At 36.5% G+C, this 25,372-nt stretch overlaps 1 protein-coding gene across 4 annotated transcripts in view; it reads right to left on the bottom strand.

Annotated features, from left to right (window-relative positions):
• LOC754534 (serine/threonine-protein kinase WNK2) overlaps positions 1 to 25,372 on the bottom strand; it is a 93,565-nt gene that overhangs the window by 17,797 nt on the left and 50,396 nt on the right. For 2 of the 4 annotated variants that reach the window (XM_030972868.1, XM_030972871.1), the window contains 7 exons: positions 22,290 to 22,437; positions 20,708 to 21,255; positions 16,488 to 16,760; positions 11,279 to 11,365; positions 5,420 to 5,800; positions 4,844 to 5,026; positions 3,673 to 3,879 (listed from right to left, as the gene is read on the bottom strand). In XM_030972868.1, the coding sequence (XP_030828728.1) occupies positions 3,673 to 3,879; positions 4,844 to 5,026; positions 5,420 to 5,800; positions 11,279 to 11,365; positions 16,488 to 16,760; positions 20,708 to 21,255; positions 22,290 to 22,437 (1,827 nt within the window). The remainder of the gene's footprint in view (positions 1 to 3,672; positions 3,880 to 4,843; positions 5,027 to 5,419; positions 5,801 to 11,278; positions 11,366 to 16,487; positions 16,761 to 20,707; positions 21,256 to 22,289; positions 22,438 to 25,372) is intronic. The other 2 variants (XM_030972869.1, XM_030972870.1) reach the window with 2 other exon arrangements.

Below are 25,372 nucleotides of genomic sequence, written 5' to 3'. Positions count from 1 at the left end.
TCCTAACTGTTTTCATATCAATGCTCACACATTTTTCCTTTATGATTAAGATTGTAATATGATTATCCGAATGTCTTTTCTCAATTATCTATTACTTAATATTCCCAAAGAAGTCTTCTTATTAAACTTCTCTCTCTTTCTACAGTTTCCCTAAATTCACATTTTTTTAATCATCTACTCTCATTTTCTTCTGTTTCTGTCCTCTTATCTCCTTCCTTTTTACCTTCTCTCTCTCTCTCTCCTTCCTTCTCCTGTGTTCTCCTCACCAACTCTCCCTCTTGAGCACGTTCTGTGGTGAATGACATAGCATTCTCTTTTGTCTTGGGGTCTCTTGGCACACTGTAATCATCTTCTCTCTAAATCCCCCATCTTATGCATAACCATGACACTTTAGCTCTGTCAAAAGTATCAATGCAACAGGCACGTACATCACAGTCCCAAAGTGAACTTTCTTTCTGGATCAGTTTGGGAGGCTCCGAGAACTAAATGTTCTGTAACTGACTTTGTTTTGATCTGTGTGTGATTTACTACCGAGGGGAAACATGAGATAGAGTGTATAATGCCGTGTTTCCGTTGAAGTTGAAAGGAGCCCTCATTGATGAAGAGCAAGGTCAAGGAAAGGGCAACAGGGGAGCCAACAGCAGCCAGCACATGCCTGCCAGAAGATCTGGTGCCGGTCAGATTATCTGCATAATTGAACCGAGCACATGCAACATTCGTGAGCAATAACATTCACCCAGCAAGCATGGCCACACCTGTCTGAAGCTCATGCGTTGGCTGGCTGGCCAGCAACATTTAACTTGGAGAATGCCTTATCTCTGGCCCACAGCGCTGCTGCCTGAACAGTGCACAACATATGCAACACTTGGAAGTGATAATGTTTACCTCACTGGTTGCGGTCTGGACTCAGGCAAGGTGCTGGATGACATGATAGCAGTATGCTCAATATTTCATTTCCACATGAAACATAATCTCATTATATCTCTGCTACGTCTGTCTCATATTAAGTACTAGCCACCCCCCCCTTCCCTCAAAAAGGAACATGGGAAATTCTTTACCTTCACATGTATTATGTATTCTATTTCCCGCAGTATTAGAACCATTGTTAGCTTGATCCTAACTGTGTGGACACTATTTTAATTTTGATCCAGACTTTCCAGACTTCTATCTGAAAACAGTAGCACTGGTTGGAATTTAAATTGATTGACAACCCTACTGATATGTCTAAAAATATTGACACCAACAGACATTTTTAAACTAATAATTTTGATGAGTTTGTATAAATATTCAAATATTCTAAATTGTTCTTTTGTATAATACCTGGCCTTAGCAAAATGTAACCTCTTATATTGGGGCCGGATATTAAAGAGTGTTTTAAAGCAGAGCTAAAGAAGTTCCCTCAACTTAAAAAGGCGACCACTATCGATCCAATGGCATAGCAAAGGAGGACATCATCTAGAGATTACTCATTCATTGTGCCCCTAATGCATGTGTACAAAAATGAAATATGGAAGAAGGTTTTGTGGTTCATATTTGTAAAGGGCAACATTCTACTTGTTAGAAGTCTCTGTAACATTCCGTGACCACAAAGGATAAAGACCGGTATCTTGGGAAGGTCTACCATTATTGGTTTGGAGCTTCTGCCTTCGGGCACCGTCTAGAAATATGCACGAAGAGGACAATAACCAGGGAATAGCCTGGGGATGAAGAGAAGAAGAGAGTTTGATGGACTGTCTACAATGTCACATTACACTGATTCACTGTTTCCTGCCTGATCCTCCCTCCTACTATGTCTACCCTCCCCCGTGATGGAACTTTCCATGAACATTGCACTCTCTCTCTCTCTCTCTCGCTCTCTTAATGTGCCTCTCTTATTCATGCTTTCAGCTTCTGTTTCTCCAACGCTCTGTATGGCTATCTATCTATCTTTTGTTTTGTACTGAAAGAACCTACCTTTATAGATGCAATGTCACAATAAATTAAGTTGCCATAGGATCGATAGAATATATGAGGGGACCTCTGTCTTGTTTGCCTCATGCTCTCGTTCGTCTTTCATGTGTTACAAAACCAATTACCCTTGCAATGCTCATGTCATGCTGGTCATGTTTAAGTATTCTCTTTTTAAAAGGAAGGGTAGCAAAGACATGGATTCCTGGTTGATTTTCATTAATTTCCTGTGTTTCTCATCCAGCTTGATGCTGTCAGGGGAATCATTAATTCTAACTGTCAGCCGGGATCAAACAAATATGATCTCAAAGAGTTATGAGAGGCAGATGTGCTAAATCCTAAGGAAGGCGTAAAGAGGACCAAGACTTCCTCTAGTCATAATACTACTCATACTAATCAACACTGCTGGCTATTGCCAATTAACCAGCATTACTGTCAATTACCAATTACAATGCCAAATTTTCATCTTCCTGATAGGGTTGAGTCTTTTCAACCAGAGATTTTCAAGTTTGCATGTCGTATTGTCAATTTGGGCCAAACTTTATTTGAAGTGTCCCATGCCAAGAGATCAGATTTCTTACAGGAAAAGTCTCATCATAAAGATATTTTGGTATGGTCAATAAGACCTGTAACGTCACAAAGAAGCCTACTTTATCATAACATGGTAACATGGCTACAAGAAACCAGTCATTGGCACTGGGCAAAGACTTTAGATTCATGAGGGGGCGAGCACTTCCGCCCGCTCCAAATCCAGATACTAATATAAGCTCTACAAGGATGTCATAGAATCCTTTCAACAGTAAATATGAACTGCACTTACTAAACAAAAGGGAGCATTTGCCTTTTGTTACAATTTTGACAGATGTATGAACACACATCTTGAAGACAAAAAGCACAATGTGTGAAACCTCAAAATCTGTGCGAACGATCTGATAAGGCACTATGTAGGAGGCCATCCGTATGACTATCCCGAGAACTAATAATACACACACACAAAGAAAATAGATGCCTCGATATGATAAATCCCATGGCAATGAGGGATGCTGACAACTTGTGCACAGACTGAGGCTCCAAACACAGACTCTATAAATAGCCATTGGGGCAATGACGTACAGAAGGTAGGGGATAGATAGCCTTGTGCAAAGGTATGAACAATGATCTAGTCGGTAGTATTTTGTATGAAAAGATAAGAAACTAACTGCAGGAAAAAGTGAGAGGGAGAGACAGAGACTGAGTGAGAGGAAGGAAGGGGGAACACATAACTATGGTGGGGCTAAAAAAAAAAAATATTTGTGAGAGAAAGAGGAAGAGAGATTAAAAGGACAGCCCAGGTACAATGACTCTAAAATCAAACTGATATTGACTGAGGGGTGGACTAATAAACAGACAAAAAGTAACAGAGAGCAGTTGAAAGCAGAGGATTCTACTCAGAATAATAAAGTCATTCAGCAACTAAGGAAGTATGACTTTGTGTGTTTTGTTAGGGGGAAGGTAGTATCTACGGAATTTATCATTCAAAGATAGAAAGAATATTTTCTTGTTCCAAACAATAGTAAGACTAGAATACAACACAAACCAATGTCTTGATCCATGTCTAAATAAATCATGCAACCTTAAATATCATAGGCCAAAAACCAATCTTGAGCTTAGCCTATAGGGTTTCTCAAACCTAAATTCCCAGTTACTCCGCAACCAGCGAAAATCCACAATTCAAAATGTCCATACCTTAGATGCATCCACAGTTTGTGGCCTGTTGTCCTGTGCAAGGTGCCATGCTGGGGCGGACGCGTTGGAGGTGGTAGTAGCTAGCGATACCGGTACTGCGGTTGCAACGGCTGCTGCTGAGGAGGCAGCTATGGATACGTAGGAGGGTGCAGACATCATATGGGGCTGGCCGAGGGTGGTGCCAGGTTGGATTGGATGGTGTTGTGGCTATAGAGTAAATGCATGAGTCGCTTTGGTTACAACATGGATCTCTCTTGATACGTTACCTATTGTGTATACCAATCCCATAGAGTCAATCCAGAATGTATCAACTAGGCAAGTATGTATCTCCACAGATAAACTAACATAAACATCTTTAAAACAGCTTGTTAACTTATTTCCTTTCAAAATAAAAATTGAAAAAATTACATGTTATCTTGCCTTCTACCGTAAATCTCCGTGTATAAGGCGCACTTTTTTGCCGCCGAAAAAATTTGAAATTCGGGGGTGCGTCTTATACACAGGTAAAGAAAAAAAAAAGTTTTTTTTTTAGTTTCGATTTATGGCGCTATGCCTGGCAATGTCTCCAAGCTCCGTAATCAGTGTGTTGACTCACCACTCGGAAACTACAACAACACTCAAATTTGTCTGTCATCTTGGTTTGAAAGTAATCTTTCTAATAGATCTCAATATGTAGTTTATAATAATACATGTAATTCCTCAATGTTTTTTTCTATAACAAATGGTGTACCACAAGGTCCTATCCTAGGTACTGTATTGTTTATTTGTTTTTAATTCACATTAATGATATTACACTTTCTTCTAAAAACGTTATTGTTACTATTATTTGTGACAAGTTCACAAGCACAAATCAGCACCTTCAACTGCACCTCGATGTTAAATGAAGGTCCTTCCCCGCGTGGGTTTTCGGCAACAACAACAAAAAAAACCAAAAAAAGAACGATTTTTTTTTTTTGCCCCCAAAATAGGGGTGCGCCTTATACACAGGTGCGCCTTATACACGGAGATTTACGGTACTTGTCTTTTATCTGGAGTTTCCGAACAATGTGCCATAAGCCATATTGGAATTTTTTCCAATCTCATTACAATTTTTGAGAAAATTACGGGGATCATTGATCAAATAGTACCAAATCAAACCAAAATGCAGAGAATGAATGAAAGATACACTTACTTGTTGTTGTTGCTGTTGTAGTTGTTGTAATTGTTGCTGTTGTTGTTGCTGCTGCTGCTGTTGCTGCTGTTGTTGTTGCTGCTGCTGCTGAGGTTGCCCTTGGCCGACCTGTTGTATTTGCTGCTGTTGGGTTTGTTGCACGCTGTTCTGACACACTTGAGGGACATGGGATGGTTGTCCAGACTTGAAAAAAGAAGGAAACAAAAAAGTCTTCAACCAACGCATGAATAAAGTATTACGCAATGTTGCAAGTCCTCAGGTTTTTAAAATCATGAATATTAAAAACCACTAAATAGAATATAATTGTGACATTGCTCATTGTTTGATGAAATGGTGGTGATTGTAGGTAGCTTTACTAGCCCATTTACAATAGCAAAACTGAGGAATATGAAAAATATTATTATTTTAAAGTATAGATTGTCTACTCTTGACAACTGCATTTGTTTTGTTTGTTTGCATATTTTTAATTTTTTTAATAACTTGTTTGCTTCTTTTGTATTTGTTTAAAATCAAGGTTTAGCACATTTTCATATCGGATACAAAAGGTGCAGGTAGAAATTATGAAGGCCGAGATACCTGTTGAGTAGCAGGAATGCTCTGCTTAAGTACAGATGTTGTATTGGTGACTGACGCGTGTTGCTGCTGCTGGGCTGACTGTGATGGTGGCAGCAGCTGCATCTGTTGTTGTATGGGTTGTGACTGAGTTGCTTGTGGCTGCACTTGTGGTTGTGGTGCATGCTGGCTGCCACCAGACACTGTTCTTGTAACCTTAGCATGTTGATCAGAAGCTGTCCTCTGAGGGGTGCTAGGTACTTGGGACGGTTGCTGCAATGGCTGTTGTATAGGTTGCTGCAAAGGTTGCTGGATAGGTTGTTGTGGGAGTTGTCCCTGGCTTACAGATTGCTGATAAGCTTGGCCTTGGGGGAATTGGGTATAGTTTGCTGTCTGCTGCACAAACTAGAAGAAACAAAAAAGCGTATATAAATAAGATATGACATTCAATGTAGTACAGTCGATTGCAGATTAAATCAACAACTACGAGAAAGAAGAAAGTTGGGAAGAAATGTTTATTTTGGAAATTTTAGAGAACTCCAAGCAACTAATTAACTCCACCTATATTTTAAATTCAACTACAAACAAAATTAAGTACGCTGATTTTCTATCCATATACTACAAGCATCAAAGGTTCATAGACTAAAAAGAGCTGAGAGATGTTCAAGCAAGCTTCACTATCATATGATTACACTTGACCTACAATGAACATACAACATTTCCTATCAAGGAATTTGTTTTGACTTTCCTTTGGTTATTGCATGCAAAAAATGTATTCTTCAAGACAATTTCAACTACAAGTCCATAAAAAATGAACTTTTTATTCAAACTTCTAGTTATCATATGATTTCAAAATGTAAAATGGAATATATATCAATGTATTGCTTATTTTAAGTGATATTAGGAACATAAGAATGCCATTAGCTAGTCCTGAATTAATAAACATGAACTGACTTGTTTCAAACGGAAATAAAAACCCAAAAGTTATGAGAGAGAAAACAGAGATCGGTATCTAGAGACTCTTCTAACTATAAAATATTGTGTAAATATATTTCTTATTCATTAAAATTAGATAAACATGTAAAGTACATGACATTATAATTTTATGCATTTTAAGACCAATGTTTTGTTAGAATGTTCAACTGCTAATGACAGAAGTGGAAAATAAAAGTATTTGTTAATACAACGAAAATTCATGTACAGCAGTGATCCAGTAACATTGATAAAACATTGTAAAGTATATTGATATCACTGATACCCTTAACAGCATCTCTCAAGTATACAACTGCTGGTAGTTTCCCTTACAAGGAAGTCCTCTATTAACCCCTGTTATCGTTTGTTTTAGTGTAATCTTATGTTTGCAAATTTAAGTCTTCGTGGAAAATTTGGATCCTGAAATGGAACAAACTATCAAAATCAGTGACTATGTTGTCATGAACAACAGATACATGTATTAATCACATATTATGATTACATCACCTTTCCTGGAAAAAGCTTTTGCTATTTCTCATGGCTCTTGCCTTTTGAAATCCATAATCTGTAATGTAACAGTGCTTTTAAGAGCTGGAGAAAAACATGTTAACGTCAAAGCCTTGGGATAGTCTATTCCCATGCTAGTTTAGTTTTACTTCTACAAGATAAATTCCATACTACCAAAAGTTTCTTGACCTGGAAATGGTCTCATATAAATCAAAGATCATGTTTTTCTTCCTTGTTTGATAAAGACGGGAACCACATACATGTATAAGGTATTAATGACCCTCGCTATCTGTCTTCCCTTCCTAATCTTTCTAAAGAGAATCAACAAATACAATTTTGTCACATCATACTGCCGTCTCCTTTGATTTAGCCCTATCTTTCACATAGCCTAACACCTGTGTAACAACCTCAAGGTTGTCTCCACCAAGCTTACAAGGGGGAGGGTGGGGTGTTCCATCAACCCAACATTGGTTGCTGGTATGGCAAGGTGAGTTTCAGTGCTTTACTAACTACATTTTTCTCCCCCTCTGATTCATAATGCCCAATCTGTCAGGTTGGGCAACAGTGACGAAGAGGCACATGTGAAAGAGGGCTGCTCCTTAGTACTCACCACAAGTTCCACAACCCTCAACAGTTTAACAAAGATCAACTTACTACAGACTGGGGAATTATAGAGCTTGCCAAATGTAATCGAAGCACTCTATTAAAGACGTTCATGCTCAAAATGCCTTTTGTACATGTACTTCAATAATGGGTACTTAAATTCCTTCTTTTTTTTTTTTAAATTGCTTCAAATTAAACAAAAAATAAGGTAACACTAGAAATTAATAACGATTAAACAGCCACTTTTCTTTGTTATCTTCTATATTTCAATCATCAGAATATGAATTTGAATAAATATGAACAACTCTATGAAATTCCTGTCGTAAAATTGAAAGAATAACTTCATTTTAAAGGGATTCAGTAACTTTGTCTTAGATCCTTTAGAAATAATCCTTGATTTAGCTCATGCTGCAATGATAATTATAAACCTTTAGGTCAGTCAGGAACTCCATGACTTTTACAAGCCGATCGCCTGGCTGATTATCAAGATATTAATGATTGGAATTACAAATTTTGAAAACCGTTCGCTGAGGCACTTCTTGATCATGTTGAAGCGCGATTTTTTGAGGGCTTCAATATTACACCATATCAGAGACACTAGTACATGTAGGACCATGTATCTCAGATTTAACATTGTTAAATGATCCCTTTAAGAAAAAGATGAACATTCCTTTGAAACCGCATGGAAAAGAAGGAACCTTCAGCTTTTGCAAAGTCAGCTCTATGATTTTGCAGCCAAAAGCAAAAAGCATGATGTAACTTTTATTTCAAGATACAAGGGAGATCTACCTCTAGTGTCTTCCCAACCCTTTGCACTGCCCCCTATCTCTCACCTCACCGCACGGCCCACACACTCTTCAAGAAGAGGTGTGCTGAGGCGACAACTCCCTAAATGCCAGGTCCCATGAGGGGGGCAAACTATATGTTAACTCATGTGCATGTGCTATTGAGCAAATAGTCATGTCTGGAGAGAGGAAATGTCTACATTGCCGAGACTGACATGCTCAAACTGAACCTCAGTCAACACTTGTTCATGTAAAACCAGTGGCGTTACTGGTGGTGAGAGGGCTGGTGATGGGGGGCTGGTGATGGGGGGGCTGGTGATGGGGTAGGTGGTACATACACCTCACCTGGACTCCTCAAATAAACTTGTGTGATTCAAACACCTTCTTCCACCCACCCGCTCATCATTCACTTCAAACCGAAACAAATATATACAATGTTTCTGGGTTTAATCAACACGGAATACTGTAAGCTACATTATAAAACTTCTCAAATAATCCTTATCTTCAAAGACTCATTTTGTTCTGGTTATACCTCTGTGAAGGGACATATTAATTGCATGCTTCATACAAGCCTCTTTCATGTTTGATTGTCACCTTGTCATATTGACTAAAGACCACACAGAAATGAAATGACAATATGAAATGTCACCAGAGGGAGGTACGTGTAGCATGTTTCCCCTCTGAAAATCTAGCATGTTACTTATTAATATATTTTTATGAGAGAGAGAGATGAGTCAAATACTTCTTGAGATAGCTAGAATAGAAGTCTGTAGAAGATGTTTTATACACTAAGCTAACTAATGCAGAATGAATATGTACACTTAAAGATAAACTTTAGTACTGGTAATGCGATTGCATTGTGAAAGAAAAGGTGTGGAAAGGATAAGAAACAGTTGATCATGTAGCATGTAAGTATTGGTGTGCACTGCAAGGTTCTGGAGTCATCAAAATCATAATAAATTTGGCCGAGTCTTGGTAAAGTAACAAGCACTCACATAGAAAGCTATATATGGGACAACACACATGGTGTCGGGGCTAGTACTACCTTGGTTTCCTTGTCTTTCTATGCTCATTACTCAGCCAGTATACATTTTCTTCCAAAGTTGTTTGGCACATGTCATTTATTTGTAATCTTGAACATTCAGTGTAAGTTTCGTTTGATTCTGTGAGAATCATTTTTTTTTTTTTATCAGTACTGGAGTTTATCTTAAGAGCCTAGATATAGATTCATATAAATGCTGTAAATAAAGTGGAATTCTAGATGAAAAGACATCCATGTATCTAGTTATCCAGTACTAATCACTGATTTTAAGAATTTACAGTTTGAAGAAAAAAATTGATGAATAAATCACATTCTACTATGGATACAATGTAAAAAATCAACTTTTCAATGACACTATCATTACTTTGTTAATTTACTATTTCTTCATCTAACTTAGATTTCATTCTATTATATACAGTTCACAACTAAATTATTCATAGCCTTAACAATTTTTGTAATTTTTTAAGTATGTAAAAATTGATTTGTCCAGATTCATACTTCTTGAGAATGTGACATAATAAAGCATACATCTAAAAGTATTCAGCAAAGGCCCATATTCAACCAGTCCACCTTTATTTCTTCAGTTATGAAAAGAAAAAGGAAAAAACAAAATCAAATTCACAAGGGGTATGAATAATTTAGTTGTTAACTGTACGCTTTAAGTTCACTTCTGCATGAAATTCAATGCCTGCATAAGAAAAAACATAAAAAGTATCAAAAGTATCATATGTGAGTGAAAACAAAAAGTATTAGGATTAAACAAAATCATTTGAAGTTACACGGATGAGAATTAGGCAAAGGCAACACAAATATATGCTCTGACTATACAGCGGCAATCAGTATGGGCCAACACCAAAAGAACATTATGCAAATGTTATCAATCCCAAAAGCTGCATGTAAAGGCTTGATGCTTTATAGCATAAGCAACCAAACGAAGGAATAGAATCAACATGCAAATTAGAAAAGTTCATGCCATTAAAAGAAAGTGAAGACAACTCTGGACAGATCAATGATTGCATGAAAGGACATTTCAAAACAGAATGTCATGTTTGAGAGAGATGGAAATTTTATAAAAAAACTGCTCGATGTTGTAGGATTCTGACTTTGGCATATATATGAAATGTGATAAGGTTATATAAAATTGTCTTCATGTCTGAAAAGAGTCTACAATCTTCCTGTTATTTTCTTACTACTGACCTTTATTAATAGCACTAAACTGTCCTAGGTTTCCTGTAAACACTTCTATCAATGTAGGCCTACTCTATGCATTTGCACTAGGTGGTTTGTATATGAAGTATTTGATTCAACATAACTATGGAATTCTTTGAATTTGATAATGAAAAGATTATCAGCCAAATTGAAATGTGTGCCTGTGAATGGCCATTCTACAATAAAATTGTAATGACATCAGATGAATTTTGATAATACTGTTCATAATGTTTTTCTTACAACATTCAAAGGGAGAGATGTGGAAAAAGAATGGAGGAGAAGTAGAGACAGATAGGTGAATTTAGAAGGATGACAGAGACAGACACAGAGAGAGAGAGAGAGAGAGAGAGAGAGAGAAAGAAAGAGACAGAGACATAGAGAGAGAGAAAGAGAAAGAGACAGAGACATAGAGAGAGAGAAAGAGAGAGAGAGAGAGAGAGAGAGAGAGAAGGGTGGAAATAAAGGATCAATGAATATTAGTGAGTTGTCAAGTTTACATATACCCTGTGAAAAAAATATATATATATATACAGTGTATGCTATATGTATGTGTATGAATGATAAAAAATGTATTCATAATATATTTCAAGTGTTCTTAATAGAGTTCTAAAGGGGAAGACAAATATATTCAGATGCAATTAGAAGTTACTTGAAAGTGTCAAATTATGATAAATATTTGGTTGTATTAGAGATTGAATGAGTTACATGTACATGTATATCTGTAGCTAATAAATGTAGTTCAATAAAATCTGAAAAGTAATAAACCTGGGGTTGCTGATAAAACACAGGAGGAGACATCGGAACAAACCACGACAGGGATGAATGTTGACCATTCATGGAACTCGAGGGGCTCTGAAAAATATTTCATACAATTAGAAAAATATCAAGTAATTCAATATTCGATACAAGATTAATATTAGCTGACATGATTATATAAGCTTAGAATTACTAGTTTCCATACACTTTTATTTTTCTATCATTCATAGAATGCATGCCAATGCCCCCAATGCCGCCAAATCAAAAAGTTTACAGACATAAACAATTGTCCTGATCTGACAATCCTCCCTAATAAACATAAACTAACCCAAATTGTAATTACAATTCAGAGATAAAACGTGTTCCAAGGGCACATAGAATACTCAATCAAGCACTAATTTGCTAACTTCCTACTTTTATCCACTGAAAACTTAGAAGTCCTGACTTTGTTTAAACTGAAAGCAGTATGTATTTTTTTGATGCAGTGTTTCTGACTTTGGTTGCCATGACTTCACAAAATCATTAATATTTCATTTTGAAGTATACAATAACTTCTTTGTATTCTTTGAAAACTTTTCTTGATACACTAACAAGTAAAAACTGATGGTTGAATGGGAGACATATTTGCGTTGGAATACCATGCAAGAAATGATGTGTGATCCGAACAATGACCAGTCACTGGTCAGAAAAAAAAGGGCGTTTTTTGTTGTTGTCTTTTCACAGAAATTGGCATGCCTCCACAGGGTGACACGTGGGCGACAAACAACAAACAAAAGTGAAAAATGGGACATTCTGTCATAATACCTTACCAAAATAAAATTATTCATCGTAATGTAGGGACTTAAGTCCTTGGTACATCCATGTGCATGATCATGAAGTAGCATTCATGCTTCATAGATACAAATCTACTTGATTACCATGTCAAGCACTGATGTCATAAGTTTAATCTCTAATACACATCCATGGAAAATTTTGACACAGATTTGATCTCTCCGCTTGATTAAGGGGGGGGGGGGGGAGCTGACAAAGAAACGGTGCTTTTGGCAAACCACAACATAGGCCTTTTGATGTACAGGTAGTATCATCAACCTTCAACTTCACAAAGTATTGGGTAGTACGATAATCCACTCATACATGCAAAATGCCAGCCTTATTAGTTTAATGAAAGATGGATCAACAAGAGGAAGACCCATTTTCTACATGGACGGGCTGGATAGGCAAGAGGGGCAGTATCAATATTGCCTTTAACTAGATTCATGCTCTCAATTACTCATTTATCTGATAAACCTATATAGTTGGATCATAGCCAAAAGAGGTTCATGATAAAACACATTGTTTTCTGATCTCTGTATCAATAATACCTGCCTAATATGGGACAGACTTGGCAACTTTAGCAGAGTTAGAGGGGAGGTAAGAGGTGGGAGGTAGAAAAAATGACAATGATGTCACTCTCATGCAAAACAAAAAGTCATTTCATTCCTATCTTACTACCGTACCACCTACCTCTTTCAGAATTACTGCAAAAAGTTAATGTAAATTAGATTTGAGTACAAAAAACACCCGAATGTATTAATGGGTGCACAAGATCTAAACCAATCCTTCTACGTGAAACTATCTTTCCTTATTAAATGTGAACCTTACAGGATACTTATCCCTCTGCTTATAGTTTATGGTTGAGTCAAATATGTTATTTCTGTGTTTGAAAGAATCAAGTAAAGCTTCTTTCATGAACAACTCGGTGAATAACTTGTTTATAACACTTGCTGACAACCAATGAATCTGTTTTTCTGGGCCCTGTTTCATTAAAAGACTTACAAGCTACAATCAGTTTTGAAATCAACACATTTGATTTGCTATTTTTCAATTTTGTCATACATCTTAGGATGTTGTTTCTGATATTTTGTATTTAACTGGGCCCTATAATCCTAAAAACAAAGAAGAAAAAAAAACCTCCCCCGCAAAAAAGGATCAAGTATTTATACTTTCACTCACCTTCCATGATTTATAATACACAGTGCAAGTGTACAGTCCAAGAGTTAACATGTAAATCATTTTGCCAACTCCAGCATGATCACTATCACAAAATGTCACCTAAATACCATATCTCCTGTTTCCTTCACTAAGTTTTGAGCTTGGGAGGTGATGTTACTAGGATTTTATACCTTTAGGAATTGCACCAGGTCCCCTAAAACACCACCACACGAGGGAGACACAACAGAACTATGGTGGTAACCCCAGATAACCCTTGAAGCCTAACACCGTTGCGTGGCTCCGTGGTTAACCTTGGAAACAAACAGTTTCTGGCAAAACTATCTGCACCGATATCAACTTCCCTCCAATGAAATGTGTTTAAGTAGATACGGTGGACACCAGCTATTGGAAATCCGTCTGTCTTTGTAAAACACAGGATAGGAGCACACTTGAAGATTGTCACGTGGTACACTCAGAGTACATGATCACCATTAGGTGGTTTAACGGTGTGTTGACTCAGGGAGCCAATATGTCCTTGGTGTTGTGTTGACTATTGTCTTTGAGAGTGCTGCAGGTTTCCCCCTCATATCCGCCAACCAGTGACGGGAAGTTTTTTTGTCAGATTAGCCAAGTGCAGCTGGAAGAGTCTTGGCCCGTGCCATCCTGATCTACATCAATGTTGTTTCCTACATATACGAATGCCTTTGGATTATGGTGCTTGACCGATTAACCTTCACTTTATGGACCATGTAATCAGTGTCTGATCTATGTCATGTAGCAACATTTATATTACACAGTATGAAACTACTACAGTCTTGTCATTAATATAAGACGGCCCTTATCAGATAATAACCTTAATAATCCCATTATCCATTCATGTTTTATAATGTACAAATCCAAAGGAAATGTGATCTCTTTTAATCAGGGTAGTTTCAACAACTTGACACTTCTATCAATACTTGAAATCTTTCAACAAGAAGACTCAATTAAAAGCATTTTCAGTCTTATAATTGTGTGCATTATTTTACATCAGCTTGAATACCATGTTGCTGTAATCAAGCCCTAGCTGTGAATGCTCTACTTTTCTTTTACCAAGTGCATAAAATTCTCTTCCCCAATAATACTTTTATACCATACCTTGTCTAACTTTTGGGAGTAATTGCATAAATTCCAAATAAAAACAAATCTGTTGCCTATAATTATCATGGAGTGTTTCAGGATGTTTAATGACAGTCATAAGGCTAGACATAAAATGCAGCAATAAGATGACTGTGCGATGACACAGTCGATGTAGCAGTCCAACGTGTAAACTTTTTAGAGGGCCAAAGCATGACCGTGTAACTAGGGAACAAAGTTGTTTAGGAACAGTAGCTTTCCAGCTTCACTGACATCACCCAAAACATATTTGACAGAGCAGTACACCACCCTACAGACTGAAGGTCACATTGCAAATGTCCTATCATCCTCTTGCCAGGGTTCCGTTTGTATCATCATGATCACTCATAAAAGTACTCTAACCTCAACAATGGTTCATCTACAGGTTACCTACAACAACATTGTTTTTTACCTTTCTTTAATCCTTACCCCTAAAATACAATTTGACTTTGGCAATGGGAGTTTTATTTTCCTTCTCCTCCCCCTACTGTGATTGACACACTTTAAGACACAAAGGCGATGCCAGGGGGGGGGGGGGGTGCCAGTTATTCCTTATTTTATTGCTATGTTCCCTAAAGAGGCTAAGCATTGACCTACTTCTAAAACATTCATATAAGTCATGAAGTCAATATCAAACCATTTCTTAATAATTGCATTCAGCATTTTTTACAGATCTATTTTGTTAAGAAGTTTCTTCTGTTCACATGAAAGAGTATGATGAAATTTTCAATAAATTCAAATCAATGCACAATAAAACAGCATGCATTCTCTTTTGAGGCTCATGTTTGGAGGTTCATATTTGCCTAAATCCCAGACATCGTTATTATCGGTGACTGCGCACATACTGTACATGAAAGGGGTGTGGCCTCTGACTTGTTATTACAGCACATCACAATGAAAAAACAAAGCTTGTTATGTATCCTGTGAACATTCTATGGTAAGCTGATTGTTATATCGAATGATTTTCATGAGATGTTATCTCCTCTTATCATTTTTAACAGGATGAATGTACTTTCAGATGTTTCCGCTCTTTGTGGTATTACAGGTACCAGTTCTTCTTTATCTCTGCTTTATGGAAAAGGGTATGTAAGCTATGGTTGCACATGAACTTCATTTTTTGCTTAATGTTCTTTTTCTTTTTTTCTCCAAATTACCTTGAATTTTAACACCATCCTCTGACCCTATCCCCCTCCCCCAACAAAAAGTACTTTTATCATGTTGTTATCATAGTCATTACATTACCTCCTTACCCTATGTTCATTACAAAATCACGTTCTAACGGAAAATTGTTAAAAAGCTAGGAAGAAATATGAAAACTTGATACTTGATCAATTACTTACAAAATTCAATATTTTCCAAACCTATTGTAGAATTCAACAATAGACAAATCCTAAGACTCCTACCCCATTTCGTCTATTCCTAAATTCTCAAATTGTGTGCTATTGTCAATTTCTATTTATTTTCGGTATCACATCATATACTGGGTTTTAAGGATGAGCCAGACGTTGAAAACAAGTTTGGCTACTGTCAACTTCAATTGAACAACCTTCAGACCACCAAGAGCAACAAAGGGGGTACTCTGCACAAACAACTGTCTAATCCATAGATGTTGCTACATGTATGTCATGCCTTGTAATATCTATCTTTGAACCTGTCTAAAAAAGAGGTTCTCAAAACAAGAGCGAACTTGACCTTGTGAATATAAACACTTGTCTTCAATAACAACACATGAAGAGCTGCCTGGCTTATGTTGTTGTTGGGTTTTGTTTGTTTGTTTCTTCAAATTTATTTCCATACTCTATACAGAAATAAAATATGGTGCAAAGAAAAAAACAAAATGGTACTAATTCCTACCATTTGATAGGTACATTTCCAAATGAGATAACTGACCTTTTATATCTCTCATGCATGAAAGGTACAACTTGTAACATCTAATTTAGATATATTCAAAGTATTAGGTTTGTTCACCTAGGCTACAAATAAATAAACCTTTAGTCCCATGCAGGTCATGCAACCAAAACATCAGAGTAAAAAACAAAATATCCAAAACTAAATGAAAAGTAGAGTAACAGAAATAAGGTTAACACAATACCTGTTGGGTTTGAGCTTGTTGCTGCTGCTGTTGCTGTTGGGATGGTAGGGACTGTGGCAGCTGGGTTGGCACCTGCACCTGGGCCTGGGTTTGTACTGGTTGCTGAACAGATTGCTGTGGTTGTGGCTGCAGCTGAGATTGAGAGTGAGGGGTTGATTGTGGTTGCTGCTGCTGCTGTTGATGCTGTGCTTGGTGTTGCTGCTGTTGTTGTATTTGATGTTGTTGTAATTGTTGTTGCTGTGGAGGCTGCTGCTGTATTTGTTGAGGCTGACTCTGTAATTTAAAGAAAAAAATAAACATGTACAGGAAATTAAATGGATGTCCTAATGGATGACAAGTGAATTCTAGACTTAATACATGAACAGAGCTGCCAAGTTGTATTTTACATTTTCAGTATTCTTTTCCCCCAAAATCAGTATTTTGACCCAAAAAAATCAATATTTTTTCCATGTGAAAAAATTCCATTCCATTTCCGTCCCACATGTAAACAATTGTGTTGTACTAGATCTACACTACCGTTAATCTCTGTGTATAAGACACACTTTTTTGCCGCCGAAAAAAATCCAAAGTCGGGGGTGCGTCTTTTACACAGATACAAAAAAAAAATTAAAAAATTAAAGTTTCGATTTATGTCCCTTCACTTGGCGCTATGCCTGCCAATGTCTCCCAGCTCAGTAATCGTTGTGTGGACTCACCACTCGGAAACTAGAACAACACTCAAATTTATCTGTCATCTTGGTTTGAAAGTAATCTTTCTGATAGATCTCAATATTAAGTTTAAAATAACAATTCCTCCAATTTTTCTTCTATTACACATGGCGTACCACAAGGTTCTATCCTAGGTCCTTTACTGTTTTTTTAAATTTTACATTAATGATCTTACACATTCAACTGCACCTCGCATTTAAATGAAAGTCCTTCCCGCGTGGGTTTTTTTTAACACGGACCTGTCGACAACAAAAAAACGATCCCCCCCCCCCCCCAGTATTTCAACATGAAAAAAAACGTACGTCCGTATTTTAAGTTAATTTCCGTACGGAATACGGCAAATTCGTACTACTTGGCAGCTCTGCATGAACCACATGTATGGTTCCTGTAAGGAATGGGTTGAAATCCAGATTTCACTTCAGATAATAAAAACATACAACAGTTGAAAACAAAAATACATAAAAAGCTGCAAGACAGCTCAAAAGTATTGATTGGAATTTGAGATGTCATGTCATCAATTCACTGAATGTTTTATGCAGCTCTTACATGCCCTTAGTGATGTCCCTAAATCCACAAACTGCAAGTTAACATTAGGGGTAACTGGAGCCAAAACAAACACACCTTGTGTCTGTCTTGCAATTTACTTGCTGCCTCTGAAACATCCATATGGTGAAGAAAGAAAACAAACACTGTACATGCACTTTTCTTTAATGATTTTTCATCTCCCAAACACAAGTCTAGACCTGTGTTTTAGGTTGACAGTTTGGGCGGCTAACAACTGTCCTATTGAACATTGTGCACAGGGTGAGTAAATTGGAACAGACCAGTGTACACAAAATGTGTGCTCAGAATAAACTCTCAAAGGTTTGATTTGTAAATTCTCTTTTTTTCATCATTCAATTCTTTTATCACTTCTTTAAAAAAAAGTGCACATCCGTTAAGTTTGCTAACATTTTTAAACAGTGTTGGCTGAAGTGCTTTATAAAATGTGAAAATGTCTTTCTTAATGTGTACAGCATAAGCACCGGGTAATAGAAAGCAGGAATTGTATTAAAGATGGGGATAAACTTGGACCCATTGCGAGTTTAAAATGAAGATAATGAATCAAAAGAAAATGAATATAAACAGATATCCAATGAGTGATTATATAAACAGTAGCATTGTATACATGTAAAGAAAAAAAAGATACTCAAGACAAAGCACTTCTCATTCATCTAAACAATAAACTATAAATTCATAAGAGTGATATGTTAGAATCACATTTTTCTTTAAATAGCAAAAACATGCTTCAGGTATTAAATGTAATTGATCCATATTCAAGTTGGGGGAGGGGGTGTTCTGAACTCCATACATAATCCCAACCATACCCTATTAAAACAAGGAACAAACATGTGTATATTAAGGAGAAATTTCAAAACAAAAAAATGTATATAAATAATAAATGAAGAATATCTCTCTTTATCATTACATTACAGAAATAAAAGTAAAGTACCTAAAAGACATTTAAAAACAAACAAGGAAAAATATGCAGTATAATCTTTAAAAGACCTTTTTAAAATATTTCTGGTTGAATGGATCTAAGCCAAGTTTTAAAAGCATTAATAAAGAAGTCCAGTTAGTTTAACCAACCTCATTCTTTTTCAAATACATTTGAAGAAATTGTGTACAAAGTCACACGTAGGCAGCTTCAAATAGACGGCAGAATAATGAATTACAGTTAATGAATCTTTGTTTCTCACAAATAAAGAAATGGCACCAAATAATTCAGGTCTGTAAAATAAGTCTGCTGTAAATTTCTTTAATGGTGCTTCGCAGAGCCTCCAAATGAGTCTAACTACACTTGATCTATCTAATCTACGTTTTCTCTGAATTACACCCACAGTTGATGAGTAAATGTTGTTCTTTAGAAGTTAAAGGAGAATATGCTTAGGCCTACATCCTCCTCCATCCAGCCCCTAAGTCTTCAGATTATTTCCCATAATGGATTTCATGTGTGCAATTATGCATCTCATTCTTTTCATTTGAAGGTGCTGTCTGGGTCTGCGGATAGGCAGCTAAAGATCTCTCTTCCGTGAAACCCTAGAGCTTATCGTTTAGCTTGAAAAGTGAAAAGCATCTTCTATGCATTTGCTTGAACTTGAAGCCACTCCCTTGTACATCCATCCAGGGTTGGATGTTAAACTCTGGTTAGTATGTCTCCTGTGGTAACATGGCAGGGTAGGTACGCCTATCAAGTTCAACTCCTCCTGGAGGAAGTCACCTTTTACATCTAGGAACATTAATCATCCTAACCGCATCTCAAATATTAAACATCAGTAACCTAGGAAGGAGATCAATTGATATTAGTTCCCCTGCGGACTAGGAATGCCTGCGTCCAACCAAGGAGTTACCATCACTCCTTGGTCCAACCAGGAAATACTGCTTTCCATTTCTCAATGTTTGATTAGATTCAAAACGAAGGTCGCTAGATAGCCAGATCAATCGTCTTTTCGAATCTTTAAATAAACATGCACCTCAAATATCATATAGTTTAGCATAGCACACTAATGCCATGTGCATCATCGCAGAGTGCATGAGAGACAATCTGTCATGTCTGCAGCCTTGCAGCCCAATCTACAAATGTGCATTGATCAATGGGGGATTGCATCAAAGGCATAAACTGAAACGTGTATATGTTATGATTCTAGAGGTAAAACGTAAACCCAGACGTAAAGCAATAAAAAAAAAGGAGGGCTTAGCTCTGAGGCAAGCAGATTTGTCAATATATGACTCACGATGCAAATATGCACGTCTATCTCAAGGACTTGATAGGATTATGTGATCAGTCTACAAATAGATGGGACGACACAATACAGATGTAATAAGTGCTGTGTTACCGGCCATACCAATTATTCCTAAGAGAATGATAAAAATTCCTTTACACCTTAATATTCAGCCTCTAGAGTTCAAATGTATGTCTAACATCTAATGGCTTGTTACGGCTTCAACAATCATTGAATTTTTACACACAGCATTTTCTTCTGTACAATAATGTTCTGAAACGCAGCATATCCACACACACAACCATACACACATACACGCATTGCATACAGCTGAAGCTGGAAGATGAGTGGGAGGCACACGTTGTACACTTGAGGGCATGCCGCTCGATTGAAATACAGTAGACAATACAAATAATAAAATTGTTTACCCAGTGAAATCTTAAAGTGGGTCAGAGTTACGAGTCCAAATTACAATAGGTAGACCAATATCCCGATTAATTATAAATCATGGTGTTAGTGAAGTGAATATGTCCATCACATGTGTTGTTTGCAGCTGTGTTGAAACTCACTCAATAAAATGTTCATATGTAAGATGCTTCTACGCAAACAACACATTTAAAAAATAAATGCTTTAAATCATATTTTTGCGTTAATATGTGAAGCATTAATATAAAAAAAACAGAATTAATTTCATCTTTTCAAGATAATCATCATATTCAAATATTTTAATTGATAAAGAAAGCTATTTACCTGTTGTTGGGCTGGAATTGTAGGTTGCTGCTGCACATTGGAAATAGGAGGTTGCTGAGCTGATGGCTGCATGGGTTGTTGCTGAGCTTGATCCTGCTGTGGTAGAACAGCAGTGGTAGACGGTTGCTGACTAGACTGAGATACTAGTTGGGGTTGAGAATGGGTTTGAGAGTGGACTTGTGGTGGTAAAGGCTGCTGGACAGATTGAGGTGGCTGCATCACAGGTTGAGACTGAACCTGTTGAGGTTGCTGCTGTTGCTGTGGCGGCTGTGGCTGCTGTGGTTGGCCCTGCTGCTGTTGGACTTGCGGAGTTGCTACGGACTGTTGGGAAGAGGGCTGTTGAGTTTGTTGTGGGTGAGATGGAACCTGTTGTTGCTGAATTTGAGATTGGCTATGAGGTTGTTGGCTGATGGGTTGTTGTGTTGATGATGAATTCTGTACTTGACTGGACACCAGTCTTGTAGAACCTTCAGAAGCATTCGACATTCCAGTTAAAGACAACCCTGAAAAACCCATTCCACTATCTGTGGTTGAGGTTCCAGCATCTGCTGTGCAAAAATAAAATATATGACAGAATATGAAGCAAAATATTAAAAAAAAACTATACTATCTTCTTAAAACCATTTATTAAATCGGACGGGGGGGGGGGGGGTTATTACTTTCTAAGACAATTAGCCTCTAAAATTCATTAATGTCTGTTGTAAAAAAAAAATTCTACATGTACATGTAGGTAGGAGTGGGGCTACCAACATATTTTTACATAGAATTTCTGATCTAAACACTTTCTCCTTGAGGTTTCAGCATATGCTTTGCAAAAATAAAATATATGACAGAATATGAAGCAAAATATAAAAGACTATACTATCTTCTTAAAATTGTCATTGTTTTCATTACACTTCACAATGATTAGTTTTGTGAAATTAACATTTCTGTGGACAAATTCAGTACTTCTTTTTGAAGGTAACAAAAGAATTTCTTACATATCATAAGGTTTTCCATAACTTGTCATTACCTATGAGTTCTGTTTTTTGTTTGTGTAATTTAGAAGCTATATCATCTTTCCATATCACCAAATACAAACATTCTAAAATTGTTTTAAAGGTAAAGACCAGTTATGGTCATGCGATTGCATTGTGAAAGAAACGTTGTGGAATCGATCAGAAAAGGTTGATCATCTAGCATCCGCATCTGCAAGGTTCTGGAATCATCAAAATGATAAAAAAATTGGCCCCTTCTTCGTAAAGTTACAAGCACTATACACAGAAAGATGTATATGGGACAACCCTATATCTCTCACAGACCATGAGAGAAATAAATTTACCAAATATATCAATAAGTAGGCGGTTTCCCGGCAAATTTTTTATCATCATGTATTAGTCAAAACATATTCTTTCACATGATTGGTAATGAGAGCTTCCATTTCATTTTTTGAAATATGGGCATTTCCAATACTGGTCTTTACCTTTAATAATCTTCAACAATTTAACAAACTAACCTTACATTTTCAGATGCACAACTGGACTTACTTCTAAAAAATAGAAAAATGTGTACTATCATTGTGTGATTATTTCTGTATAAGTACCTTTGCTATCTTTGTCTTCTTCCAGCTTGCCCTTCTCTTGCCTCTCCTTCTCTCGCTTTTCTCTGTTCTTCCATACGGTACCGATGCGGTCTCTAATCACCTTGGTAACAGCCTTCGAGTCCTCTTCACTCACAAAGCCAATCCGTACCTAGATGCAAAAGGACAAATCAAAATACTTGCATCAGCCCTTTTCCCAATCCTGAAACGATGATTTACAATAATTTTAAAATCATACACGTTTCAGAATATATCTGGCAGGATTGCTCATTATAAAACAAGCCTTCATGCTACATGTATGTCATATAACTGGTGTTTATTTAAAGTCAGATTAAATTCACTTGGAAAAACAATTCATAAACTTCTCGTAATCTATAAAGAGGATTCCTTTTTGTAGTTTATTCACTTGTAGTTACATGTATATCTCAACTCAAATTTCAAAAAAGAGAATTATAACATGAAACAATTAATGACGATTAATCTTCTTGAAAAAAAATCCAACTACCTTTGAAAGCAATTTTATTATCATAAGGAATATTACATCCAGTATGCCTGGAACATAAATGCACAAGCATATCATAATAGAGACTTTCAGTTTCCATTCTACATCTTCAGTAGAAGCAAAGTCTTCCATCTAGACTTGTCTAATGCACATGTATCTGATTTTCTAAACCAACTCTGTATGACTCAAAATATTTCTTTGAAGAAGAATAAGTACTCCATACATATATTTAGACTCACTCTCTCTCTAAAAAATGATGATGAATAGAACAGATCCCTAATGCAATTATGGATTCAAAACAGAAAGAAAATGATGAAGATCTGAAACCTTTCTGAATCATAATAAATGAGTAGTGCAATTTCAAATTGGCAACTTTGCAATATCAGTGAGAAACTGGAAATTTGCACTTTTGTATATTATACTCATCACAACATTTTCATAGCTAATAGACTTCATGCATCAAAGAAATTTCAACACAATTTTAGTGCGCACATTTTTTTGTTTTTGGTTAGAACAAATTTCATTTACTGTATTTGTATTCCCATCTGCATGGATCTGCTGCATACAATAAAGTGAATTACATGAATCCCTTTAAAGAGGATGTCATCCCAACATCAGACAGAATAATTCATGCAGAAAAGCTACTTCATTATTCATTTCAAAGTCATAACTTGTCTCGTGACATTCATGATTAATGTGTCCTTTAGGACCCAACTCGTGGGCTTTTGCCACCCAATAGTATACAGGATTACATACACTGAGTGCACACGGCTTATAAGCCACACACCCACTAGTCAGGCTATTTAAGGAAATTGGAAATGAAGGTAGGGATTAACCGCAGAAAAACATGAGATTACCACTATGTTGCCTACTAATTCACATTTCTCACTACCTGCGGGTATGGTTTCCACCGAGTTCATACAAAAGCAAATTGGTGTAATTTTAAATAATTTTCTTGAGACAAATGTAATTTGAATGTTACCATCTTGTGGCTACGCCTTCCTCTAAATGAAAGGACATTATTGCACTTGGGAAACATCCATCCTATCATGTGTTGTTCTTTATTAAGCTTACGTGTACATGTACCTTTGGTCTTAAACCTATATTTTAATGGATGCATCTTGTAAAGAAAGAAATTGTAAAACAAAATTAGGAGCACAAATAGTGATGTATCCAGTCTTCTTTCCTCTATTCCATTCATTAACAATAATACCGTACTTGATTAATTTTTTTAAAGGAAGGAAATAATCTTGAATCTTGAAGGTACATCAACATGTATCACACTACATAGATGGAGCCCCTGCTCACTATCTCTTAACATCCAGTTCATCTCTATGATGCATTCCATCTATTTCTATTTTTTTTACAGGACCCGGGCAAAAAAAAAGGTACGACGTTCATCCTGTTTGGGGCATACAGTTTTCCCCTGTCAGGCAGAGGATAAACAAGTAGTGACACATGATTTCAACAGGACAGACTGATTCAATGCCTCCGCGCGCCACTGGAGACCACAGTGCACAACAAGGTATGAGGCCAATGTTTGACAAAATACAGTAGCCTAGAGGTAATAAGACATCCTTCTTTCCAACCTGAAGAAAGCACACAGCAAGCACAGAATACCTGTTTGTTTCGGGTTCTTATGTGCATAACATACAGTAGTCAAAGCTGTTCGATTTTAATATTGTTAACGTTAAATTGATTAATGATTCTTTGTTTTAGAATGATGTACTAGTATTGCAGTTGTTAGGACTACCACACATGCTTATTTATTCAACATAATCATTGTTTGTAATGAGCATGAATGACATGAATGGTGCTATACAAATAAAGGAGGGGCCCCTTTGATATATTCATATCATTTTGCACTTTATTCTTTCTTTAATAATTAACTGACGAGTACCGGTACATGTATTTCCACCACTTTGATAGAAAACCAAAATGTATGAAGTATACTCTTCAAGTAGCAACTAAAAATATATATCAATAGTAACATATGCTATCAGAACAGCTCGCCAATAATGAACAAATGAATTCCAGTCTATTTATAACCCCAGTCATTTGGGAGAAAACCCACATATTATTACCACATACCATTCCCCCTGAATTCTTTCCTTCTTGGCTATACATTAGGATATATTACAGGGGAGATTTACTGCCCTGGTTTAGTTTAAATTGAATTCATCAGGAACAATCAGTGACTTCAGTCCTCTGCAGATTTCAACAAACAGGTTACTTTAACCTGACACTAAAACAGTGAATCAACATTTTTGACAATGTAAGTATACAATGCCATATTTAGGTACACAAACAAATCTTTTTCATATATTATACTGAAAATGAGCATTAATGATTCACAATTCTGCTTGAGAATTAACAATGCAACAACTGGACAGAGAAAATGAATTAAACTTGCCTGTGAGCGCAAATACTAATTCATCATTCTACTATCCGACTCCCCTATTAATTGGTCATTCATTTGGTACATACATTCATATCAAATGATTATTAAGCAGACTCGAGAACATTATTTCTTCAACTTCTTTGCCACTCAATTCATTTCCCTTGTGAAGAGATCATCATTTCA

Source organism: Strongylocentrotus purpuratus, unplaced genomic scaffold (assembly GCF_000002235.5).
Source record: "Strongylocentrotus purpuratus isolate Spur 01 unplaced genomic scaffold, Spur_5.0 spur5_scaffold_6, whole genome shotgun sequence".
In the NCBI taxonomy this organism is placed as follows: Eukaryota; Metazoa; Echinodermata; class Echinoidea; order Camarodonta; family Strongylocentrotidae; genus Strongylocentrotus; species Strongylocentrotus purpuratus.
The sequence above is the reverse complement of the archived record's forward strand: the minus strand, read 5'-3'. Positions and strand labels throughout refer to the sequence as shown.